At 50.5% G+C, this 20,383-nt stretch overlaps 1 protein-coding gene across 1 annotated transcript in view; it reads left to right on the forward strand.

Moving 5' to 3' along the window:
• Window positions 1-20,383, forward strand: part of DCPS (decapping enzyme, scavenger) — a 22,508-nt gene that overhangs the window by 651 nt on the left and 1,474 nt on the right. Inside the window, exons 2-6 of the mRNA XM_026863569.1 lie at window positions 5-160; window positions 1,156-1,324; window positions 9,297-9,442; window positions 14,662-14,860; window positions 19,278-19,402. Of these exons, the coding sequence (XP_026719370.1) occupies window positions 5-160; window positions 1,156-1,324; window positions 9,297-9,442; window positions 14,662-14,860; window positions 19,278-19,402 (795 nt within the window). The remainder of the gene's footprint in view (window positions 1-4; window positions 161-1,155; window positions 1,325-9,296; window positions 9,443-14,661; window positions 14,861-19,277; window positions 19,403-20,383) is intronic.

Here is a 20,383-nt window from a genome sequence, read left to right on the forward strand (position 1 = left end):
TAAGAGACAGCAAGGGAGGCGGCCCGGCCCTTCTCGATTCAACAGACCGTGGCCCCAGACTCGCTTTTCCAGCCCGGTGCCGCCCGGATCCGGTAAAGCGAGGGGCAGGAGGTGGCTGCTCTCGGCGGCAGCGCGCTGGAAACCTTATTTCAAGCCTCAGGTTATTTCTTCTTAGTATAGCTATTGCTTTTGGCCCGGAGGAGCAGGGTTTTCACGTTTGACGGGTGAAGCGGTGTTGAATTGCAAGGAGGATGCGAACTGTGGGGCTGTAAATAGGATAGGTGTGTTAATCAGGTCCCATAAAAAGGTAATTTGTAATAACTCTTTTAAGTTTTATGGCTGCAGAGGCTGGCCGTGGTGTGGGAGCAGTGCAGCCGTCTCGGCTCCTCTCTCTTGGAGGTGGATATCCGAGCAGGTGGATGGGGAAGTTTCAAGCTCCTGGTTCAGTCTCGGGGCGATGGGTTGATGGTCAGTGGGTAACAGCTGGGCACAGACCTGCCTGCTCTGCCCTGTGAGTGCGGCTGGGTTGGGAGCCCCACGTGAACCCATTCGCTCTCCCCAAGCACTGTTCACTGAGGCATTGCCTGGGTTCTGTACTGACAGGAGTGATTTGGGAGTGTTCTCTGTCCCTTCCAAAATCCGCATGCTCAAGCCATGTCTGGATATGGGTTGTGGTTCCTCAGAGCAGGGCGGAAGCTCTCCCTGTCCCAGAACAGCCTAGGTTTGCTCCCTGACCACGATGCAAACCCCTATACCTGCCTCTGCTCTCTTCCTGACCCTCTGACTGGTTAGTGGCCCCGTGTCAAATTGAGGGTATCTTGAGATGAAATCAGTGATGTGGGAATGCAGCTGTGGGCGCTGGGAGCATCTGGGGAGGTGTAGATGGACTGAGACATTATCTACATCCTGTGCTACCCCCCAGAAACCACCTGTGTTCCTCATGGGGAGCAGATTCCTGCTGTACTGCAGGGCAAAGTTACCTTTATTTTTGGATGGGTGCTGCCCAGTGGATGGTTGGACTAGGAAGGGGTTTGCTCACAAGAATTGAGGGGCTGTAAGGTGGTCTCTGGGTGGAGGCATTCAGGTCTTGGCCTCAAACTCTCCACCCAGCGCTGGATCCGTGTTTGCCAACGGCTTTATCCATTCTTATTCCAGGTGATCAGCCCCTCCGGAGAGTCGACAGATGCTGTAGTCATCCTGGAAAAGACTCCTTTCCAGGAGGAGAAGGTATCAGAACTGCTGAAGAAACACACGAAGTTGGAGCTGCAGATGCGCAACGACATTTACAGCACATACCACCTCTATCCTCCCCCGGAGCTGAGTGGTGAGCGCTCTTGGCCTCGTTTGGGGGGGATCCTGGGAGGGTGGCTTGCTCCATGGCTCAGCTGCAGACCAGTGGTTGTGGCTCAGATGCTGGTTGGCCTGATCCTGCCGGCTCAGGAGGGGAGGACATAGCAAGACCTGCAAGTGCCACTGCCAGATGCGACCATGCCAGCCCAGTTGTGGTTTGGCTGACAGCATCAGACCTGGCTGAGGTGGGGAGATCAGTGGATTTTTGCTGCTCTGAAGCCAGCATCTTGCTCCCAGGGCTTTGGATGCTGCCTCGTTTCACCCCCTTTTCCCTGTGCTGTCAGACTCCTAGCTCAGCTGATGAATCACTGGCCATTAAATGGCCATCACTTGATTGCTTGCAATCATATGCATTGATTTAAAGGTGAGGGACTTGTGGGTCTGAAAGTTTTGCTTCTGTTTTTTAAAGTGATGTCAGTTAATCTGGTAAAATATCTCTCCCTGTAAGGTTTACCTTGGAAACAATCTCTGCAGAACACCTGTCATCTTATTATTCCAGGGTATCATCTTATGTGCTTTATTTTTGTTGCCCAGTGTCCCTGGGTAAGGACAGCTAGTGTGTTTGCAGGAGGGATTTAAACGCAGGTAATCCCAAGTGCCTGGGGCTGACAGGCACCTGGCCTCTGCCTTTCAAGCCTCTCCCTGCTGACTTCACCCATTATGTGTTCCAAAATCCAACTGAAAACAGAGTATGATGAGTCTGAGAGTTTCGGTGGCAGGCTGTCATCCTGCGAGGTGGACTCTTGTCACAGGGAAAGGTGTCCTGTGCTGGCAGCGCTCCACATCGTCTCTGAAAAGCAGGGCTGATCTTTGGGCAGGTTGGGTGCTCCGATTTAATGCTGATATGTGTTTAAATTCTGGAAGTCCAGTAATTAATTACGTGTCAATGCTTCCATAAGCACAGTGATAGCCAAACAGGTTTAACAGTCAAAATTAATCAGCGTGATGGCCTTAAGTAAGTTGTTGTTGCAGTCCTGACTTATATTTTCAGGATGTTTGAACCTTCCTGAAAATGCCCCTGTTTTAGCACTGTTTAGCTTTGGGAGCTTGCAAGTTGTGCAGAGCTCCTCTTGTCCTGTCGAGGACTCAAAATCAGAGGTTTCAGCATTACAATGCCCTATTTCAGTGGCAGGGAAACACCACACCACCGCGTTTTTTGCAGGTGCCCTCTGTGAGAAGATGATAAAGCTCTCCTGCTTCAGCTGGAAAGACTCCTCCCGTGTTTGAGCCTGGCAGCCACTTGCAGCAATTCCCACGAGGTGGCATTGCAAGACTAAAATCCCCCGGGCCCCTCTCCAGCTGCAGCCTTGCTAGTGGGGCTGGCATTTGACTTACTTGTAGCACTTTGCTGCAGTGCTGTATAACTCCAGCGTTAACGCTGATGGCAAAATTTTTATTTAAGGTTTGCTAGGTGTGAAACCCCTCACTGGGGTAAAAAGGCTCTTAAGCGGTCACTGGTCTCCGTCAGTGCTGTGCTGGATCCTGCTTTTTCTAAGAGGCTGGAGCAAAACCAGGTCAATCTGTGTCTTCTCACATTCTGTTTCTGGGCCTTCATTAAACTAAATCCTTGCTCGGGTTGTTTCTGCTCAGCCTGTTTTCTGTGCTGACTGCCCTGCTGTTTGTTTCACATAAGGCTGGACCAAACCTGCTATGCTTTCAGATGAGTGTTTTTGCCTTTCATCGTGGGTTTGAATGGGGGAAAAAGCCTCTGGCTTCCTTCTGCTGAGTTGTATAATTCCAGTTGCCTTTTAGAGGCAATTTTAAAAGTAGGCTTTTGCAGAAACGTTACCCAGTGGTACATCTTTGCTTCCCACCTGTCTCCTTAGCACTGCTGTGCTTGCTCTGAATGTTGGACAGCCCCAAGGAGGAGATCAGGAGAGGACTATGGACCCTGGCGCTGCTCTCCAGGCTCCCCAGCTCTGCACTTCTTTCTTTGGAGCAATTCAGTGCTGAATAATCTGGGGGTTTTTTGCGGGCATGTTGCATGACCTGCTGGCAGGCAGCTGGTCTGGCACCGGAGGAAATGGTCGTGTGTGTCAGGAGGGGAAGGAGATTGCCCTTTTGAGCTGGGTCATGGCCCAAGGAGAGAGTCGATGCGAAGAATGCAGCTTATAAACCTAAAAAAGAAAGAAGGTATTTCCTGTAAGGCTGCAGACAATGTCAGGGCTTGTGAGAAATCCCGGGATGTTGGGTGATTGAGACTTGGTGAGCCTTTGTGGCGGGGTCTATTTTAGCCTCTTGGTTGCAGGGTTAGAGAGATACAGGGTTTTATCTCCTGGCACATGCAGGTTTACACCTGATTAACATGATGCAGTAAAAGTATTTTGCAGGAAAGGTCAAACTTTGGTATTAAGCAATTCCTCTGTAAAGCCCTGGGTTGTGGTGTCACGCAGAAGAAGAATTCACCCTGGGGATTTCACAGCATCCTAGGCAGCTGAGCCCCCCCAGTGCTCAGCTTCATGCTTTCTAAAGGTAAGATAAACCTCCAGACTGAGGAAATCACGACCACAGGTGACTCTTGACATTGGGCACGTTGATGGCGTGAGGAGCTGCCTCTGGGTCCCTCTGCTCTTTCGAGGTGCGTTTCTCAATGCTGCCTTTGTGGTCCCAAGTCCCTGCAGGGCTCTTCGTTCAGCTGGATTTTCTTGATAGCTGAAAGTGGGTATTTTCTTCACCCTCTCCCCGCCTCCTCGTTCAAGTGAGTTGGATGCTGTTCCCTCTGCAGAGTCAAGCTAATGCAGGCCCTGGACGATGAAAGCTTGTTTTGTCTTGGTGGTAAAAGAGCCCGCGAGGCTTGGCCAGTTGCTTTGTCTGTGTGGTGAAGGCAGAGAAAGGGAGGCCAAAAGAAGCATATTACCTGAGCAAATGACTCCCCTCTGTCCTGGAATTTCACTCTGCTGCTTAAAGATGAGATTTTTAGGGAGCACACTGGCATGGGGACGCATGAAGATGGTGCCAGTCAGAAAGAGGACATCTGTGTCTTGCTCAGCTCAGTTTTATTGGCCACTAGGAGAGATGTGTCAAGGCTAAAATGGGGAAAAAACATTTGTAAACGAGCTTAATAAGCTCATCAGAAGGGCAAAACAAACCCATGCAGCTAAGGAAAAGGAAATAGAGCAAGTTGTGAGGAGGAATGGTGTCAGAGAGCACGTCACTGCTCTGCTACTGGCAAAGGCAGCCGTGTGGAACTTATTTTAAGGCCGCTTGCTGGACTTTACGTAGATTTAAGAGGCAGCGTATGTCCAGAGGTGTGAAATACTGGTGGAGGAAATCCCAGCTCTGGGAGTCTCCCTTGTAAGGGCTGTTTTTGTAGCAGGGGAAAGATTTTTTTTTTATTTTTTTTTTTTTCCTGCTGCCAAAGGCTTGATTGCAAAAGCCAGATGGTTCAATCAACATGTTCCCCGATAACAAGATCCAGCTCCTGGTGGTGCTCACACCCATTTAGCAAGGAGAGCTTGCTGTTCCCAGCAAAAAGCGGCTGCCTCTTGCCTGGCTGCTGAGGGATGTTGTGTTTCACAGCACCAAAGTAGTGCCGGCATAATTTAAGGGCTTTTATCAGGCCTTTAAAAAGTATTTACTCACTGGGCACAGCTCATTCCTGTGCTGCAGGCTGAAGCTTTTTGAAAATGTCTAAAAATGAGCACCCAGGGAGACGTTCCAGCTCTGTCTCTCTGACACAGGATGGAGAAATTGTGGGAGAAATGGGAGCGCGTGGAAGGAAAGTATTCAGTCATGCGGGAAGAGATACATATCCTTGCCTTCCCAAGCCCAAAAAGCATCTGGTTTCAGGAAGCGAGGAGCTGGAGGAACTCGCATGAGCTGCACTGGGAAGGCTGGTTGGTCTCCTGGCGTTTCCACGCTCTGCTTGCCTGTGGGGCCTGCCCAGTGAAGAAAACTTTGCATTTACACTTAAATAAAAAGCTGGAGCCTGAAGCAGTGGGAACACATGGGGTGCTTTGGGGGAAGATGGGAGATAGTGCTGTGCTTTGCTCTTGGATTTTTTGGGGGGCTGGTAACCTGCAGATTTCCTCTTTACCGTGGCTGTTGCAGATAGAGCCCACTGAGTCCTCCTTGGATGAGAACCAGGGCCCAGACAGCCTTGGCAGAAGTCCCCTGCAGCATGCTTGGCTTGCCCTGGCATGTGCTGGCCTTGGAGACCGTGAGCTCTTGCAAGCTTTATCCTTTTTATTCAGTAACGAGAGCCCCAGATGTCTGAGGCTGGTCCTACTTGGTTGGGGGTGTGTGAAAATTAGGAGTTCCCCTGTGACTGCTGTGCAGTTGTGATCATAAAACTAAATAAACTGTGTTAATGCAGGAGGGGAAGGTTGTGCATTGTTGTATTTTAGTTAGGGCTGCATTGAAGGAGATGCCTGACAATGGGAAGGCAGAGCAGAGCTGTGTGCAGCAGAAAAGAAGCTTGCAGAGGAAGAGAAAACTTGCAAGAGTGTAAATGTCTTTCTCAGCCGTTTCCTGGGCTTGGCACCTTCCTGCATCTGACAGTTGAGTTGATGAGGCAGATTATAAGACAAAACTCAGCTTCCTTATAGCAAAGGGAGACAAAAAGCACCGCTGCCCAAAAGTAGAAACAGGTTGTTCCTGCCCTGCGTACTTTTTTTGTTTTTGACTCCCTGGCATGTTTAAGTCTATTTAAAACAAAACTACCGTGGTCCGTTTTAGTGTTGCTGAGTGGGATGTGCGAAGTGAGCACAAGGCATCTCAGCGGGTCACCCTGGCCTCTCCTTGCCGTTTGCATTGGTTTGAGGTTTGACATGCTGAGCTGGAGGGGGATTTTGGCAGAGCCAAAGTGAGCCTGGAGTGACTTTCCTACGTGCATGAGCTCGCTCTGCCTCCTTCCCATCTGCGACTTGCAGCTCTCCGGCGCCATAGGGAGCATGGGGTAACATGTTTCATCCTCTCCTCTTGGTGACAGCTGCCTTCAGCCCTTTTTTCCATAAGTTCCCCAAATTGAGCTGTGGTTTGAGGCTTTTTTTGTGTCTTTGGTTGTTTTCTACCCTCCTGTAGTGGTTTAGGCCCTGCTGGGACCGGAGACCACGTTGCTGTTGTCCCTCCCCAACCCTTGGACACAAGTAGGGCACAAATCCCAGGTTAAAATAAGAAGAAATTTAATACAACAGTGTAATAAACTATCTGAACAACAATAGCAATAAACAGTAAACAAGACAAAAGATATACAGAGAAATACCACAATGGATACAGACAGCCTGCTGCGTGCTTCCCGTGACAAAAGCCGCAAAGGAAAAGCTTCCCTTGCTGCAGCTGGACCTGACCTCAGCATGGTATGAATAACCTGGCTGGAGCTCCCTTCCCCCTGCTTGGGAGAAACTTAACCCTATCCTAGCTGAACCAGGACGACACCCCCTCTTGTTTTTAGCAGGAGAGAGGAGAAGTCATTTTGTTTCTGGTCAATCCAAGCTTTGTTTTCTCCTGGGCAGGGAAACAAGGGTGAGGTGTATCCCCTTAAACGCCCTTTGTAGGGTGAACTGCCTGACTGGTTGTTCTCTGCCTTTGCAGCACCTCTGCCTCCTGCTCTTTCAATGAAACCTCCTTTTATATAACCTCCAGTTAACTGAACAGTCAGTCCTGATTTCCAGAATAAACCACAGGCGTTTCATGGTGTCCCTGGGCTGGTGTTCAGGAACAGGCCGGCTGATGTGACTCAGATGGAAGTGGAGACAATCCTTTATCTTCCAGCGAGCTTAAAAACCTACATCACGTGTCCAGCGAGTCTTTACCCCCCATTTCCAGGCCAGGGTGGGTTTCAGCTACCCCACGGCATACGTGATGCTTTAACACATGCAGAGTTTGCCAGGAGCAGGGCAGCTTTTAAAATGGAGCACGAACGCGGCCAGTCGCCAGCAATGGAAAGATTTCATGGCGAGCCCCATCTCGCCGTGGCTGTTTCCTGTGGCTGAGCCCAGCCTTAGCCAGGGCTCTGCATCCTATGCATGGGCTCCTAATGATAGTCAGGCTCTAAGCGTTGATAAAACAGCTTCTCTGGCCGTAGTGATTTATGCTGATTAGCATTGCTGGGGCGTTTCAGAGTTGATGAGACCTCTAGAAGGGAAATAATCATTAGTGAACCACAGCCTCTCCCCCTGCTCTTCTCTTCCAAACATCTGCTGCTCAACCACAGCTGCACATTAAGGATTTCTCTGATCTTGCACTAGGCTTTTCCTAAGTGGCTCTCACCACCACGAGCAGCCACCACCCAAGCTGGGGAGGTGCTTAGGAATCTGTGAAGGGTCCTCTGCAGCCCCATCCCAGCCAGCACACAGACTGTGGTTATCACTACCCCCAGCATAGAGGGGTTTCTGCTGCAGTCCCTGCTCTCATTTTAGGATCTAAAATTAAATTGTGGAAGTTTCAGCCTGAGGCTGCATGTGATATTTTCTTATCTTTTGCCTTTTTGTTTTTTCCCCAGTGCTTTAGTCTTTTTAAGTGAGAAGCGGAGGAGCTACAGCCTTGTCTGTCTTTTTTTTTTTCACTATTACATCATCCTGCTAGAAGTGCTAATCGAGTCCTGGAAAACAACCTTGTTTGAACATGTGTACGGTGGGAATCAGACCAGACTGCCCTTGTGGTTTGCATTTTCATATTTCATGTTACCAGCATTTTCCTGTGGATTTCATTAAGCTGGGTTTGGCATGCAATGAAAAGGCAGAGTCTCCTGGCTTGTGCAGTGCCGACCTTAAAAAAAACAAACCAGAAAACTAAAAAAACCCCAAAACTACCCTAAATCCTGGAACAAATAGATATTTATATTCAGTGTCTATCTAGCATGTATATGTGTGTAAAGCATGAGGCATGACTGTTTGTTACCCCGGTGAGTGTGCAGCCCATGGTTTTTGTGGCCGTGGCAGACCTTGGGCACAAGCTGCAGTGTTTGCAGTGCCCCAGCTACTTGTTTTGGTACAATCTGCTCAGGATTTATCCAGACTCTTGGGGCTTTTCTCCTGCCTGCGTTAAGTTTTATAGCAGCTCTCCGTTAGCTGGGAGGGCAGACGCACTGCTGGTGCCCTTGGAGTTGTGGCAGGCTCTGTATCGCCCTTCTAATCTCAGCCAAAGAGGGATATTTTCTGAGTGTTTTACTGCTGTGGGTAAGATTTACTGCTGCTGAGGTCAAAGCTGCCAGGTTGACAAGGTGCACACTCACATCCTGTTTAATGCCATGGGAATTACGCAGCAAGGGGTAAACAGAAATTGTTTTCCTTTTGCTAGAGTAAACAGTTCTTTGTTTGTCAGCTGGTGCAGGGGAATCACCCAGCCCTCTTCCCTCAGCTCATCCTGTGCTGTGTTAACCCATCAGCTCGTGTTGTTTTCTCTGGATCTGTCCCTGTGCCCTTGACCTCTTTGCCTCCTGCGCTCAGGGCTTGAGGCCAAGCATCCGGACAGCTGAGAGCTTTGGGAAGGAGCTGCTCCTCATGTTGGCCCTGCTGCTTGCAGCTCATGAGGCTGGAGAAAGTTCCTGGGTGCTCTCTCAGTAACATCCCGTGAGCTTTGGATCTAAGTCTGAGGAAGAGGAAGATGCATCTCTGTCCCCTGGGTCATGTTTCTGTCCTGGTTGTTGTCTGCATATAAACTCTTCTCCAGGAGTCCCAGCTCTGCCCCTATATTGCTGATATTCCTGAAAGAGCGAGTGTGGGGAAAAAACCCTTTCAGACAGCAAACTCCTTCACCTGAACTGGAAAGACAGACTATGGCTGTGTTGTCAGCTTGTCCTTCCTCAAGAAAAGCATCGGCAGCCTGGGAGGTGAAAGCACTTCTTTGCTTTCCATGTCTGTTCTCCCCCATCCTGCTATTTTAACAGTATCTTTTTAAAATGTGTTAGTGTGGCATTTATTGGAAAGGAAAACAGATTTATTGGGCGCTGAAGGAAGTAACGTGGGTTTTGTCTGTGATAACTCAGTAAACATGTTTGTTTCTAGAGATAAAAACCACAGTGGTGTACCCTGCCACGGAGAAACACCTTCAGAAATACCTCCGTCAAGAAGTGCACCTTATCCGCGAAACCTGGGAGGATTACAAGAACATAACGCTGCCCTTCATCCAATCCCAGAGCTTCAGCATCCAGGTATGGGTACCACTGCTTCCCCTCTGCAGACATGCCTGTCTTTGATCCCTTCTTCAACACACTGGGCTGTCAAATGTCTCCTCAGAAGCCCGGGTTGAAGGCAGAAGAGTTGGGAGCAGTCTGTCCTGTCTTCCTGTTGGTTGTTCCATCAGTGTGTTGTCCTCAACATGGTACTGCACCCCCTCATCTGCTGGGCAGCCTGCTTCTCAAACACAGCTGGCTGCGGATGATTTCAGCAGGTCCTGGGTGGTGCTGCCTGCTTTGCTGAATGCATCCCCTTATATATTCTGTCTTCTCAAGGCTGTCTTGTAAGCCAAAAAGTTTTTACGGTAACAGTCTGACCTTTGGGCTAAGCTCAGCAATGCTAAGCAGGGCTCTCTTTCCTCTGAACAACCTCAGTGTCCCCATCCGTCTGTTCTCTGGGCCATCCTTCTCCATCTTTACAAACATTTGCCTTGGAGGTGTACCCAAAGGTGCCTTTCCTGAGGTTTCTGGAGACTTTTTGTGCTAGGGTATTCCTCCTCCTTTCTGAGGGTGGCTCCCTGGGTGTTGGTGCTGTTTGTTGGGTTTTTTAGGAGTCTCTTGGGTGTTGTGGAAATGGCAAAGCACAAGATTGCTCTTGGATTCCTGCATCACAACTCCCTCCTCAGGCTTTGCCTACAGCTCCTTGGCTGTTAAGCAGTCTATATCCCACCTGGTGAAGCTGTACTTTCAGTGTCTCCTTGCCCCAGGCAGCAGCAGTGGACTTTTTGGCTGTTTTACATCTTTTTGACCATTCCTCTTCCTATCTTTCTTCTTTAGAGATTAAAGGAGCACAAGTCTGTAGGCACCAATTCGTGCCAGCCTGTGGAGAAGGGGGAATAAAACAAGTCCTGGATCTGCTGAGGCTATCCATTAAAAATAAACCCCCAAACCCAACCAACTGCAGGCCTTGAGTATCTCCCACACCTCTCTCCTGCTGCCTTGAACAGCAGCAGAACAGTTAACAGGGTTCACTGCTGCAATGTCTGTTTCTAATCGCTTGCAGATGAACGTGAACCCTGCTTTCTGCATCTCGTACCAGAAGGCACCTTGCAAGCTGTGGTGTGCACTCAATTACTCCCGCCTGCTTGTCTTTGCTCCAACACCAAGGGACCATTTATTAGCTAGAGAAAGATAAAGAGTGTGTTTCCATCAGACAGAAACCTGCATGAGAATGTTTTCTCTGTGCTTTTGCTCTGAAGTTTCCTGATGTAGCAGCTGCCTTCAGAAGTTGCTTGAGCTCTCAGTCTCTCCTACCACATGCTTGTGGGCTGATTTCTATACATGGAAACATGTTCCCGGTGACCATTGGGAGCATCTGCTGAGACATCACGGTCAGCACAGTCAGTCCTTGACCCCTGTGATTTGATAATGCTGTTTCTTGTCTTTATTGAACCGCTTTTGAGGAGCGGAAGGGGAAATGAGAAGGGTAACAGAAATATTGAGGGACTACAGAGGCGTCTCTGTTTTCAGCTGGAGGATGCAAAGCGTGTATGCTTTCAGTATAATAGGTTTATTGTGGTGCCAGTCTCTGGACATGTGTTGTCCTCACTGGGCTTGTGCTGGAAGCAGCAAGAGCAGTCAGCTGATGAGCTGCCCATCACATGAGGCAGCATTGGGTTTAAAATTCAGCTCATCTGATCAGTGAACTTATTTAGGGCACTGATAGCTTGGCACTTGTGATAAGAGTAGGCAGAAAAAAAACAACCCAAAGGGCAAACTTTCATTTCCTGCTGAGCTTCCTGCCCTGCTTTTCTTCCAGGGTCACAGAGCACAGCGGTGCCTTCCAAAATCGCTTTGAGAATCCAATCTTCTCTAAGACCTTGTTGCTAGGAAGACCAGAAATTTAAGCCAAAAAACCCCCACCAGATCAAGGGAGGAAAGGTTTGTTTGTTCTCAAAGATATATTCAGGTCAGTTCACAATGATGCTAAGTTTTGATTGGATTAATTAAATTCTTGACAGAGTTCCCCAAAAGGGCTGTCTTTTTACCTTCAGTGTCTGGCGTACACAGCATCTGCTGACGCAGCTCGCTGGGTGTGTCTGCAAGACTGGCTGTCTCTTCCTTACCCAGCTGGTGTAACCAAAGTGTTTCATACCTAAACTTGATGGGGAAAATGATGTTTCAAAATGTTTTTGGATTCCGAGCCCTAGTCATGTTCTTGCTGCCTTGTCTTATCTTCTAGGGGCCTGGCTGGGGACTTGCTTGGTGGCCCAGTACTTAAGCTAGAGTGTAACTTTAGAGGTGTAAAAAAGGATGCTTGAGCTCAGGTTGGGAGCCAGGAAAGGCAAAGATGCTTTTTGCTTGTCTTACTCCATCACTTATCCCTGATTCTATTTTGTAGACAAAACTCTTCTCTGGATGTGGTGGCTCTCTTCTCTGGTGTTTTGCTTCAAAGGAGGTGCAGGAGGCAGGTAACCAGAGCAGGGATTACAGCCAGTCTGGAGGCTGAAGCTTTAAGTATAGAAGAGTGGCAAGCTGTTTTCTAATCAGCCAGGAAATCGAGACATGAATTGCCCAAGAAAACACAGGCTTTTCATATTTGCCCAGCAAGTACTGGCTGCCAGCAGCTGGAGCCACATCCAACCTCAGGCTGGCAAGCAATCTGCTCTTTTCCTTTTTGAACAGGGGAAAAAATCAGCCGAGTTGCAGAATCAAAGAATCATCCTGGTTGGAAAAGCCCTTGAAGCTCCTCCAGTCCAACCATGACCCTCACCCTGACCGTTCCCAACTCCACCAGATCCCTCAGCGCTGGCTCAGCCTGACTCTTCAACCCCTCCAGGGATCCCGGGGACTCCCCCCTGCCCTGGGCAGCCCATTCCAACGCCCAACAGCCCCTTCTGCACAGAAATCCTTCCTCAGAGCCAGCCTGACCCTGCCCTGGGCAGCTTGAGGCCATTCCCTCGGGGCCTGGCGCTGGCTCCTTGGCTCCAGAGACTCATCCCCCCTCTCTGCCCCCTCCTGGCAGGGAGTTGCAGAGGGCCAAGAGGTCTCCCCTCAGCCTCCTCTTCTCCAGACTGAACCCCCCAAGTTACCCCAGCCGCTCCCCATCAGATCTGTGCTCCAGACCCTGCCCCAGCTCCGTTGCCCTTCTCTGGACACGCTCAAGTAATTCCTCCTGCAGCTCACTGCTAATGAAGGAATATAGAGCACCCCTGAAACCTCTCAAAAGTGGTTTTCTGATGCCGTGGGGGAAGATGTCAAGAGAGCAGCAGGGACCAGGATCTCCAGGCAGAGACACAGCCCCCAGTTCACGACGTATCAGCACCTCTTAGTTACCAGTCCCCAGGCAGATGCCTGTGCACTGGTTGGTCAGGCAGCTGCCGGAGAATGTAGGCAGGAACTGTGAAGCAGGCAGGCTGTAGTCTCTGGCCCAGAGAGCTGCGTTGGCCCAGGCTTGCGCTTACTGTGCCTTCTTGCAAGATGTTCCTCAGCAGCGGGAGGTGCTCAGCGGTGAGGTCTCGAAGCGACTTGATCTCCCGGCAGTGAGTGAGGGCTATCAAGTAGAGGTCATCCAGCTGCAGACAGAAAGATGGAGGACAGTGACAAAGGTGACCATAGAAAGAGTGGATGGAAGCACGAGCCCTTTGGACCTGACACACCAACCACAGCTTTCCAGGCTGAGTTATAACAGGGTACTGCCGTTGTGTTTAACTCACGCCTGAGCTTGGTTGAATTCAGTATCGATCTCCCAGTAAAAGATGTGCTCACCCACTGCCCCTCAAAGCACCATTTCTAGAGAAATGGGGTTTTCACGGAATCATCTCAGTTGGAAAAGACCTTAAAGACCCTTCAGTCCAACCATGAACCTCACCCTGACTGTTCCCAACTCCACCAGATCCCTCAGCGCTGGCTCAGCCCAACTCTTCAACCCCTCCAGGGATCCCGGGGACTCCCCCCTGCCCTGGGCAGCCCATTCCAACGCCCAACAGCCCCTTCTGCACAGAAATCCTTCCTCAGAGCCAGCCTGACCCTGCCCTGGGCAGCTTGAGGCCATTCCCTCGGGGCCTGGCGCTGGCTCCTTGGCTCCAGAGACTCATCCCCCCTCTCTGCCCCCTCCTGGCAGGGAGTTGCAGAGGGCCAAGAGGTCTCCCCTCAGCCTCCTCTTCTCCAGACTGAACCCCCCAAGTTACCCCAGCCGCTCCCCAGCAGACCTGTGCTCCAGACCCTGCCCCAGCTCCGTTGCCCTTCTCTGGCCACGCTCGAGTCATTCAATGGCCTTTTTGGGGTGAGGGGCCCAAAACTGAACCCACTCAGCGAGGGGCGGCCTCACCAGTGCCGAGCCCAGGGCTCAGATCCCTTCCCTGTCCCTGCTGGCCACGCCAGTGCTGACACAAGCCAGGATGCCATTGGCCTTCTTGGTCCCCTGGGCACTCCGCTGGCTCCTGTCCAGCTTGCTGGCAATCAACCCTCCCAGGTCCCTCTCTCACTAGCAGCTTTCCAGCCACTCCTCCCCAAGCCTGTAGCAGTGCTGGAGTTCCTCTCCCAAACCTAGTTATAAAAGTTTCAGCGCAGCCTGGGAGGGAAGAAGGTGCAAAAAGCCCTGCAGTGCTGCGAGAGGCATCTGCTGAGCCCCAGAAAGAGCTAACTTCTGCAGCTGCCCGCCTCGTCAGTGTCTGCCGTGCTCATAGTTGCTGGTGTTGATGGCTGATCCCTCTGATTGCCTGTACCTGTCCCTTGCCAGCTGCTGGTGGCATGGAGGAGGGATGCTCCTGCCCCTCGGGGGTTTTTGTGCTTCCAGCAGCTCCATCTCCAATCCCATCTGCTAGACCCTGTCGGGGAGAATTATCTCCAAATCCTCTTACGGACAAATGCAACTATTTCTACACTGGGCTAAACCATCTCTGTTCAATACCTCATCTCCAGCTGTGGCCAGTTCTTAATGCTTGAGAAGAAAACAAAAATCCCTGCATAATTTAGCTAGCAGGGCCATGCAGTGGGGTCAGGGGGTACCTTTTCACTGAAGTGCTCATAATAGCCTGGAGTTTGTTGTTGGAGTGGTTTGAGGATAATTAACTTCAAATGTTACCAGCCATGAAATTATTTGGTCATCTTAAAATCAAGTTGCTGGGCTTTGGGGTTTTTTTCTACTCTAGTTGCAGGGAATGTGCACTAATTCATAAGCTTGGATTAAACGTGCCTGAGGTGTTGGGATTTTTTTCTCTGCTGGTTTATAAATCGCTTGTTTCTCTTTTCAGTGGGTGTATAATATCCTGGAGAAGAAAGCTGAGGCTGATCGAATCATCTATGAAAACCCAGATCCTTCCAATGGCTTTGTTCTAGTTCCAGATTTTAAGTGGAATCAAAACCAGGTTTGTTTGCTCCTCTTACCTTTGAAGGGAAGCTGCTTGTCTGAAGGTAACCCAGAGGAAATGTCCACTTCTGTGCTAATAGCACGCTGATGAAAGTTTTAGTAGGGGAGTATGTCCTTCCCATTAGCAGTGACATTAAGTGATGATATTGTCAGGGCCTTTTATCACGTGTTAATTGTGGATGCTGCAAAGCACAGGCTGTTCTCACTGCTGCTGGGTGATTTATTCATTAGCTTCGCTTTCTCTTTCCTGTATTTGCCCAAATGTTGTTGTGATGTGTTTGAAACTAAATCCAGCTGCCTGTTTGTTCCTGTTGAACTTGTTTGGGTGTTTTGTTTTTGGGGTTTTTTTTAAGCCTCAACTTTAGGCTCAAACCGGGCAGATGTGTTGTCCTTTGGTTGTTGCAATTAGCTCTCCTCCACACAGGATTAAACAGATGGTCGTTAGTTTATGAGAGCTGCTTAACCCCTCGTGGGAGTGGCCACTCATTGAAACACAGAAGTTTTTAAACCCAGGCTGTAATCCTAAACTGAGTGGCTCATTATTTCCTTGGGTTCTGGCTCTTTTCCGTGTTGTGCTTCTAGGGAGGTGAAACTCTGTGTGCACCCGTTAAAGTCAGTGGAGTCAAAGTCCTCTTCAGGTTTCTGATCCTCAAAATGCAGAGGGCAGGGAGGGAAAGTTTTATATGATTAAAACTTCAAAATGGGAACTAAAAAACCCTAAAACTAAAAAAAAAAAACAACCTTAAAAAAATGGGAACACAAGCCTGCTCATGGGCCACACAGTTATGTATTTCTGTGCGGGGGGGCACCTGGTTTTGGTCTAGTGCGAGTTACCTGGAAAATGACGTGGGGAGGATGGGTGAGTAGGTCACTACAGGGTTGTTTGCGGTCACTGTGAATTCCTTGCACGTCAGCTACTCTAAAAAACCTTTTGTCAGCTTCCACGGGGTAACCCAGCTTCAATTTCCGCTTGTTCGCCGGGAGGCATGACCTTCCTGGAGAGACTTTGCAAAGCGGTGATGCCTGGCAAGCTTGCAGTCATGCTTATGCCACTGTGCCTTGTTCAATGCCCTTTACTTTCAGGGTAGGAATAGTTAGGGATGCTAAAAAGAGCAGTGCATAGCCTCTTTCCTTGCTTTGACCAAAGCCTTGGCAGTCAGAGGGACCTGGGGGTGTTGATCAATAGCTGGCTGAACAGGAGCCAGCAGTGTGCCCAGGGGGCCAGGAAGGCCAATGGCATCCTGGCTTGTGTCAGCACTGGCGTGGCCAGCAGGGACAGGGAAGGGATCTGAGCCCTGGGCTCGGCACTGGTGAGGCCGCCCCTCGCTGAGTGGGTTCAGTTTTGGGCCCCTCACCCCAAAAAGGCCATTGAATGACTCGAGCGTGGCCAGAGAAGGGCAACGGAGCTGGGGCAGGGTCTGGAGCACAGGTCTGCTGGGGAGCGGCTGGGGGAACTGGGGGGGTTCAGTCTGGAGAAGAGGAGGCTGAGGGGAGACCTCCTGGCCCTCTGCAACTCCCTGCCAGGAGGGGGCAGAGAGGGGGGATGAGTCTCTGGAGCCAAGGAGCCAGCGCCAGGCCCCGAGGGAATGGCCTCAAGCTTCCCAGGGCAGGGTCAGGCTGGCTCTGAGGAAGGATTTCTGTGCAGAAGGGGCTGTTGGGCGTTGGAATGGGCTGCCCAGGGCAGGGGGGAGTCCCCGGGATCCCTGGAGGGGTTGAAGAGTCGGGCTGAGCCAGCGCTGAGGGATCTGGTGGAGTTGGGAACGGTCAGGGTGAGGGTCATGGTTGGACTGGAGGAGCTTCAAGGGCTTTTCCAACCAGGATGATTCTCTGATTCTGTATATCATTGCTCGTCACAGCCAAGGTTCACAATTCATAACAGGGTTGGAGACAGATGGGATAAAAGTTTTGCTTTACCTTGCTCTAGAGACATGTTGTATCTACATCTTGTCAGGGAGGGCTTCAGTGGTAGGATTTGTCTTTAGGGGAGGTTTCCCATGCTGCTGTCACTTCCTGGTATTGTTGAACAAGATCTTGATTTCTTCCCAGTGGCTGTCTGCAGCAAGAGAGCCGTCATCCCTGGGGCTGTCCAGGTTGCCTGTCTCTTTCCCAGGCCAGAGAGCCAGCATGCCAGCAAGGGCTGTCGACTTCTGCCTTTGAGCCAAGGAATTTCTCCTTGGCTGTGGGTGATGCTGAGCCAGGGCTGCCCGCAAGCACCAGTTCCTTCTGCTGTGACCCATGGAACAGGCAAGGCTGCTAAATTAAACGAGGGGAGCGAGACAGAGCTCCCAGCAGGACTCTTCAAGGCTCCCCGTAAAGTCCCTTCAGCAGTGTTTCCCTGTGGTAGCTTAGCACCCGATGCTGCAAATTCACGTTCAGTTAATTCAGGCTGATGGATGGGAGGAAGATTTCTCCTTTGCGTTGTGAAGTTTGCACGCTTGGTGCCAGCCTCAACCTCCTGGGCACTGCATCAGCCTCTGGTGCCCAACCTTAGCAACGGTTTGAGTTGGTTTCTTCAGCGTGGTTTTTTTTTTATTATTACTTTAAAAAAATTTTGTGGTTTTTTTTTTTTTTTTTTCTTCTCCCCACTACTTTTGAGTTGATTTCAAGCCTGCAGGAGCCCCGAGGCGTTGCTTGAAACAATGCCCGGCATGACATCATTCAGGGCCTTTTTAGCAACAGGCTTATTTGTTTCAAACAGCAACATGCAGATGTTGTTCTAAGCAGAAGAGATGTTTGCTTTTCCTTCTGCCAGCCAACCATGATCCAAAGAGAACAGGCTGATACACCATCTTTTTCCAGATTTGTGCCCAGGCTGCTTTGGGAACCAAACTGAACCGTGATTGCTGTGCTGGCAGAGTGTGAGTAGCAGCTTCATATTTTGAGAGCCCTGAGACAGGGTCCTGAGAGCATCTTCTGGCACAAGCATCTGTTTCCAAACAGCCAGATGGGTTTTTCAGAGCCCTTAAAAGATCTGCTGGATCTCAAATATCTAAACCCTTTGCTTTGAAGTGTTTGTATTAGAAAGCCACTAACTGAGCTGGAGGAGGTGGGGATCTTTTTTTTTTTTTTTTTTTTTTTTTTACGTCTTGTTAAACATTGAATTCGGTAAGTGCTTCAGGAGATGCCAAAGGTCTGGCTGAGAGCTGCTGAATGGTTGTATTTTACTGCACTAGGGTTCTCCGGTGACCGATTAGGTCTTGAAAATAGTTATTTATAGAACTGGCACAACTGGAAAGTGGCCGGCTATTTGCACAGTGGAAATATAGGAAGCTTTTCACTCGGAAAAATCTACAGTTGCAGTTTTGGCTGCTGCGATTCACTGTAAATCCTCGTCTGAGCGTGGAGATAAACCATTCGCTTGCTCTGCAGAACGGGCCATGCTCGCTGTGGTGTCTGCACGTGGGGGTTGCTGGCAGACCCCGCGGCCTCCTGGGCCTCAGTTTCCCTCATGTAGCAAGATGGGTGGTTGCACCCCTTTTGCCAGCCTCAGTCTGCGCGTTTTTGATAAGCTCACAGAGATGATGTGAATGTGCAAAAGCAGCAGCAAGTGCTGTGTTTGTGGTCTAGAGAAGCTGATGGATCGATCTGCCTTTAAAGCTGAGAAGATACTTGAGATCCTGCTGTTGATCGATGGGGATGAAGCTGTCCTCTTCTGATCATTTCTGGACAAAACCTTACTCCAAAAAGGCCATTGAATGACTCGAGCGTGTCCAGAGAAGGGCAACGGAGCTGGGGCAGGGTCTGGAGCACAGGTCTGCTGGGGAGCGGCTGGGGTAACTGGGGGGGTTCAGTCTGGAGAAGAGGAGGCTGAGGGGAGACCTCCTGGCCCTCTGCAACTCCCTGCCAGGAGGGGGCAGAGAGGGGGGATGAGTCTCTGGAGCCAAGGAGCCAGCGCCAGGCCCCGAGGGAATGGCCTCAAGCTGCCCAGGGCAGGGTCAGGCTGGCTCTGAGGAAGGATTTCTGTGCAGAAGGGGCTGTTGGGCATTGGAATGGGCTGCCCAGGGCAGGGGGGGAGTCCCCGGGATCCCTGGAGGGGTTGAAGAGTCGGGCTGAGCCAGCGCTGAGGGATCTGGTGGAGTTGGGAATGGTCAGGGTGAGGGTCATGGTTGGACTGGAGGAACTTCAAGGGCATTTCCATCTGGGATGATTCTGGGATTCTTTGGTGAAGCTCACGACCCAGCATGCAGAGCTCTTGGCACAGAGGTGTGGAGCTGGAGCAGCTCCCTGAGGCTGGGCTTGTATCTCTGCGAGGGTTTTTATTCTGCTCTTGGTCCTGTTGATGCTGCCCCACATTGTGGCTGTGGGGGGATGCTCTGGGATCACCCCAAAACGAGCCCATCCCACCGTCACCAGTGGGAGGGAGCTGGAGACCAAGAAGATCCTGGGAAGTGAAGCTTTGCAGCCTCTTTTAATATTCTGTCTTGGGGGCACAGTAAAAATAGACATTTGGGATACATTATTATTGCTGTTGTTTTATTGAACACCGTTTATTGTTCTCAGATGCAATAAAGCTACTAGGGGAACCTGAGAGACCAAAGGGTCTAAATATCCTTCAAGCAAATCCCAGCTCCCCCCCGCTGAGCTGCGACCCCAATAATTATCTTAGGTTTGTCTATGAGCCGGTGGTAATTAAAGCCTAATTACAGCAGGCTGGTCTGTCACCACGGTAAAACTCTCTGCCCTGTTACCTTGCATCTTGCTGGCAAGGAAACTCCATCCTACCTAGGCTGAGGGATGAAACACGGATGCTCTTCAAATATTGATGTGGTTGCTCAATTAGCCTTGGCAATACCGGAGCCACCAGCTCAACAGGTATTTTATCAATTAATATTGTTGGCGCTGGATATGTTGGTCTTCAAATGGGGCTGGTGCCCTCTAGGTTCCCGCTAGCTCTTGCTTTCCAGCCTGGTGAAGGGGAATGAACTTTGTTTGCCTTCAGCAACAAGCTGCTTGCTCCCAGCACCGCTAATTCACATTATTTCCCTGTAAAAATCAGTGTTAATATTGCTCATTATTTCTGGGATTGGCTAAACCCCATCTCAGCGCAGGAGGGATGGATTTTGGGACCGTAGAAATAAAAACCCTTGCGTGATCAGCTGCTGGTTTTGTGTATCATGGTGATGGGATGGAAATAAAATCCCTCGGGAGACCGAGGTGGCCGGGTATGGGGTGTTCCTGCGGTGGGAATTTGCAGAAAGAAACCCCAAACCCAATGGATATTCAGTTGATGATTTTAAGCAAAGCCACCCCCACCCTCCGCGCATCACCACGGGGTCTGTGGGCCCGTGGATTTGATGGGGGAACGGTGCGAACCCCCCCGGCCCCGGTGGGGAAAGCACTGCACCCACACACACCCCCCCGCCAAAATTTCCTGTGAGCTGCTCTTATTTGGGGGGATTTGGGGGGGATTTGCGTTAAGGAAAGGGGACTGAGCCCACCTTAAGTTTGCTTGGGGCGGGGGCTGTCCCCAGCGCTGTGATTTTGGGGGGTCCGCTGTGTATGGGGAGGAGGGGGTTTAGTTGTCCTCCCCCACCTCTCCGCTGCCGGGGGATGGAGGAGGGGGGGAACCGGGTGCCTCCAGCTCATGGGATGCTCTTCCCTCCCTC

This window comes from Athene cunicularia (genome assembly GCF_003259725.1).
Source record: "Athene cunicularia isolate RWA chromosome 24 unlocalized genomic scaffold, athCun1 chr24_part1, whole genome shotgun sequence".
Taxonomy (NCBI): Eukaryota; Metazoa; Chordata; class Aves; order Strigiformes; family Strigidae; genus Athene; species Athene cunicularia.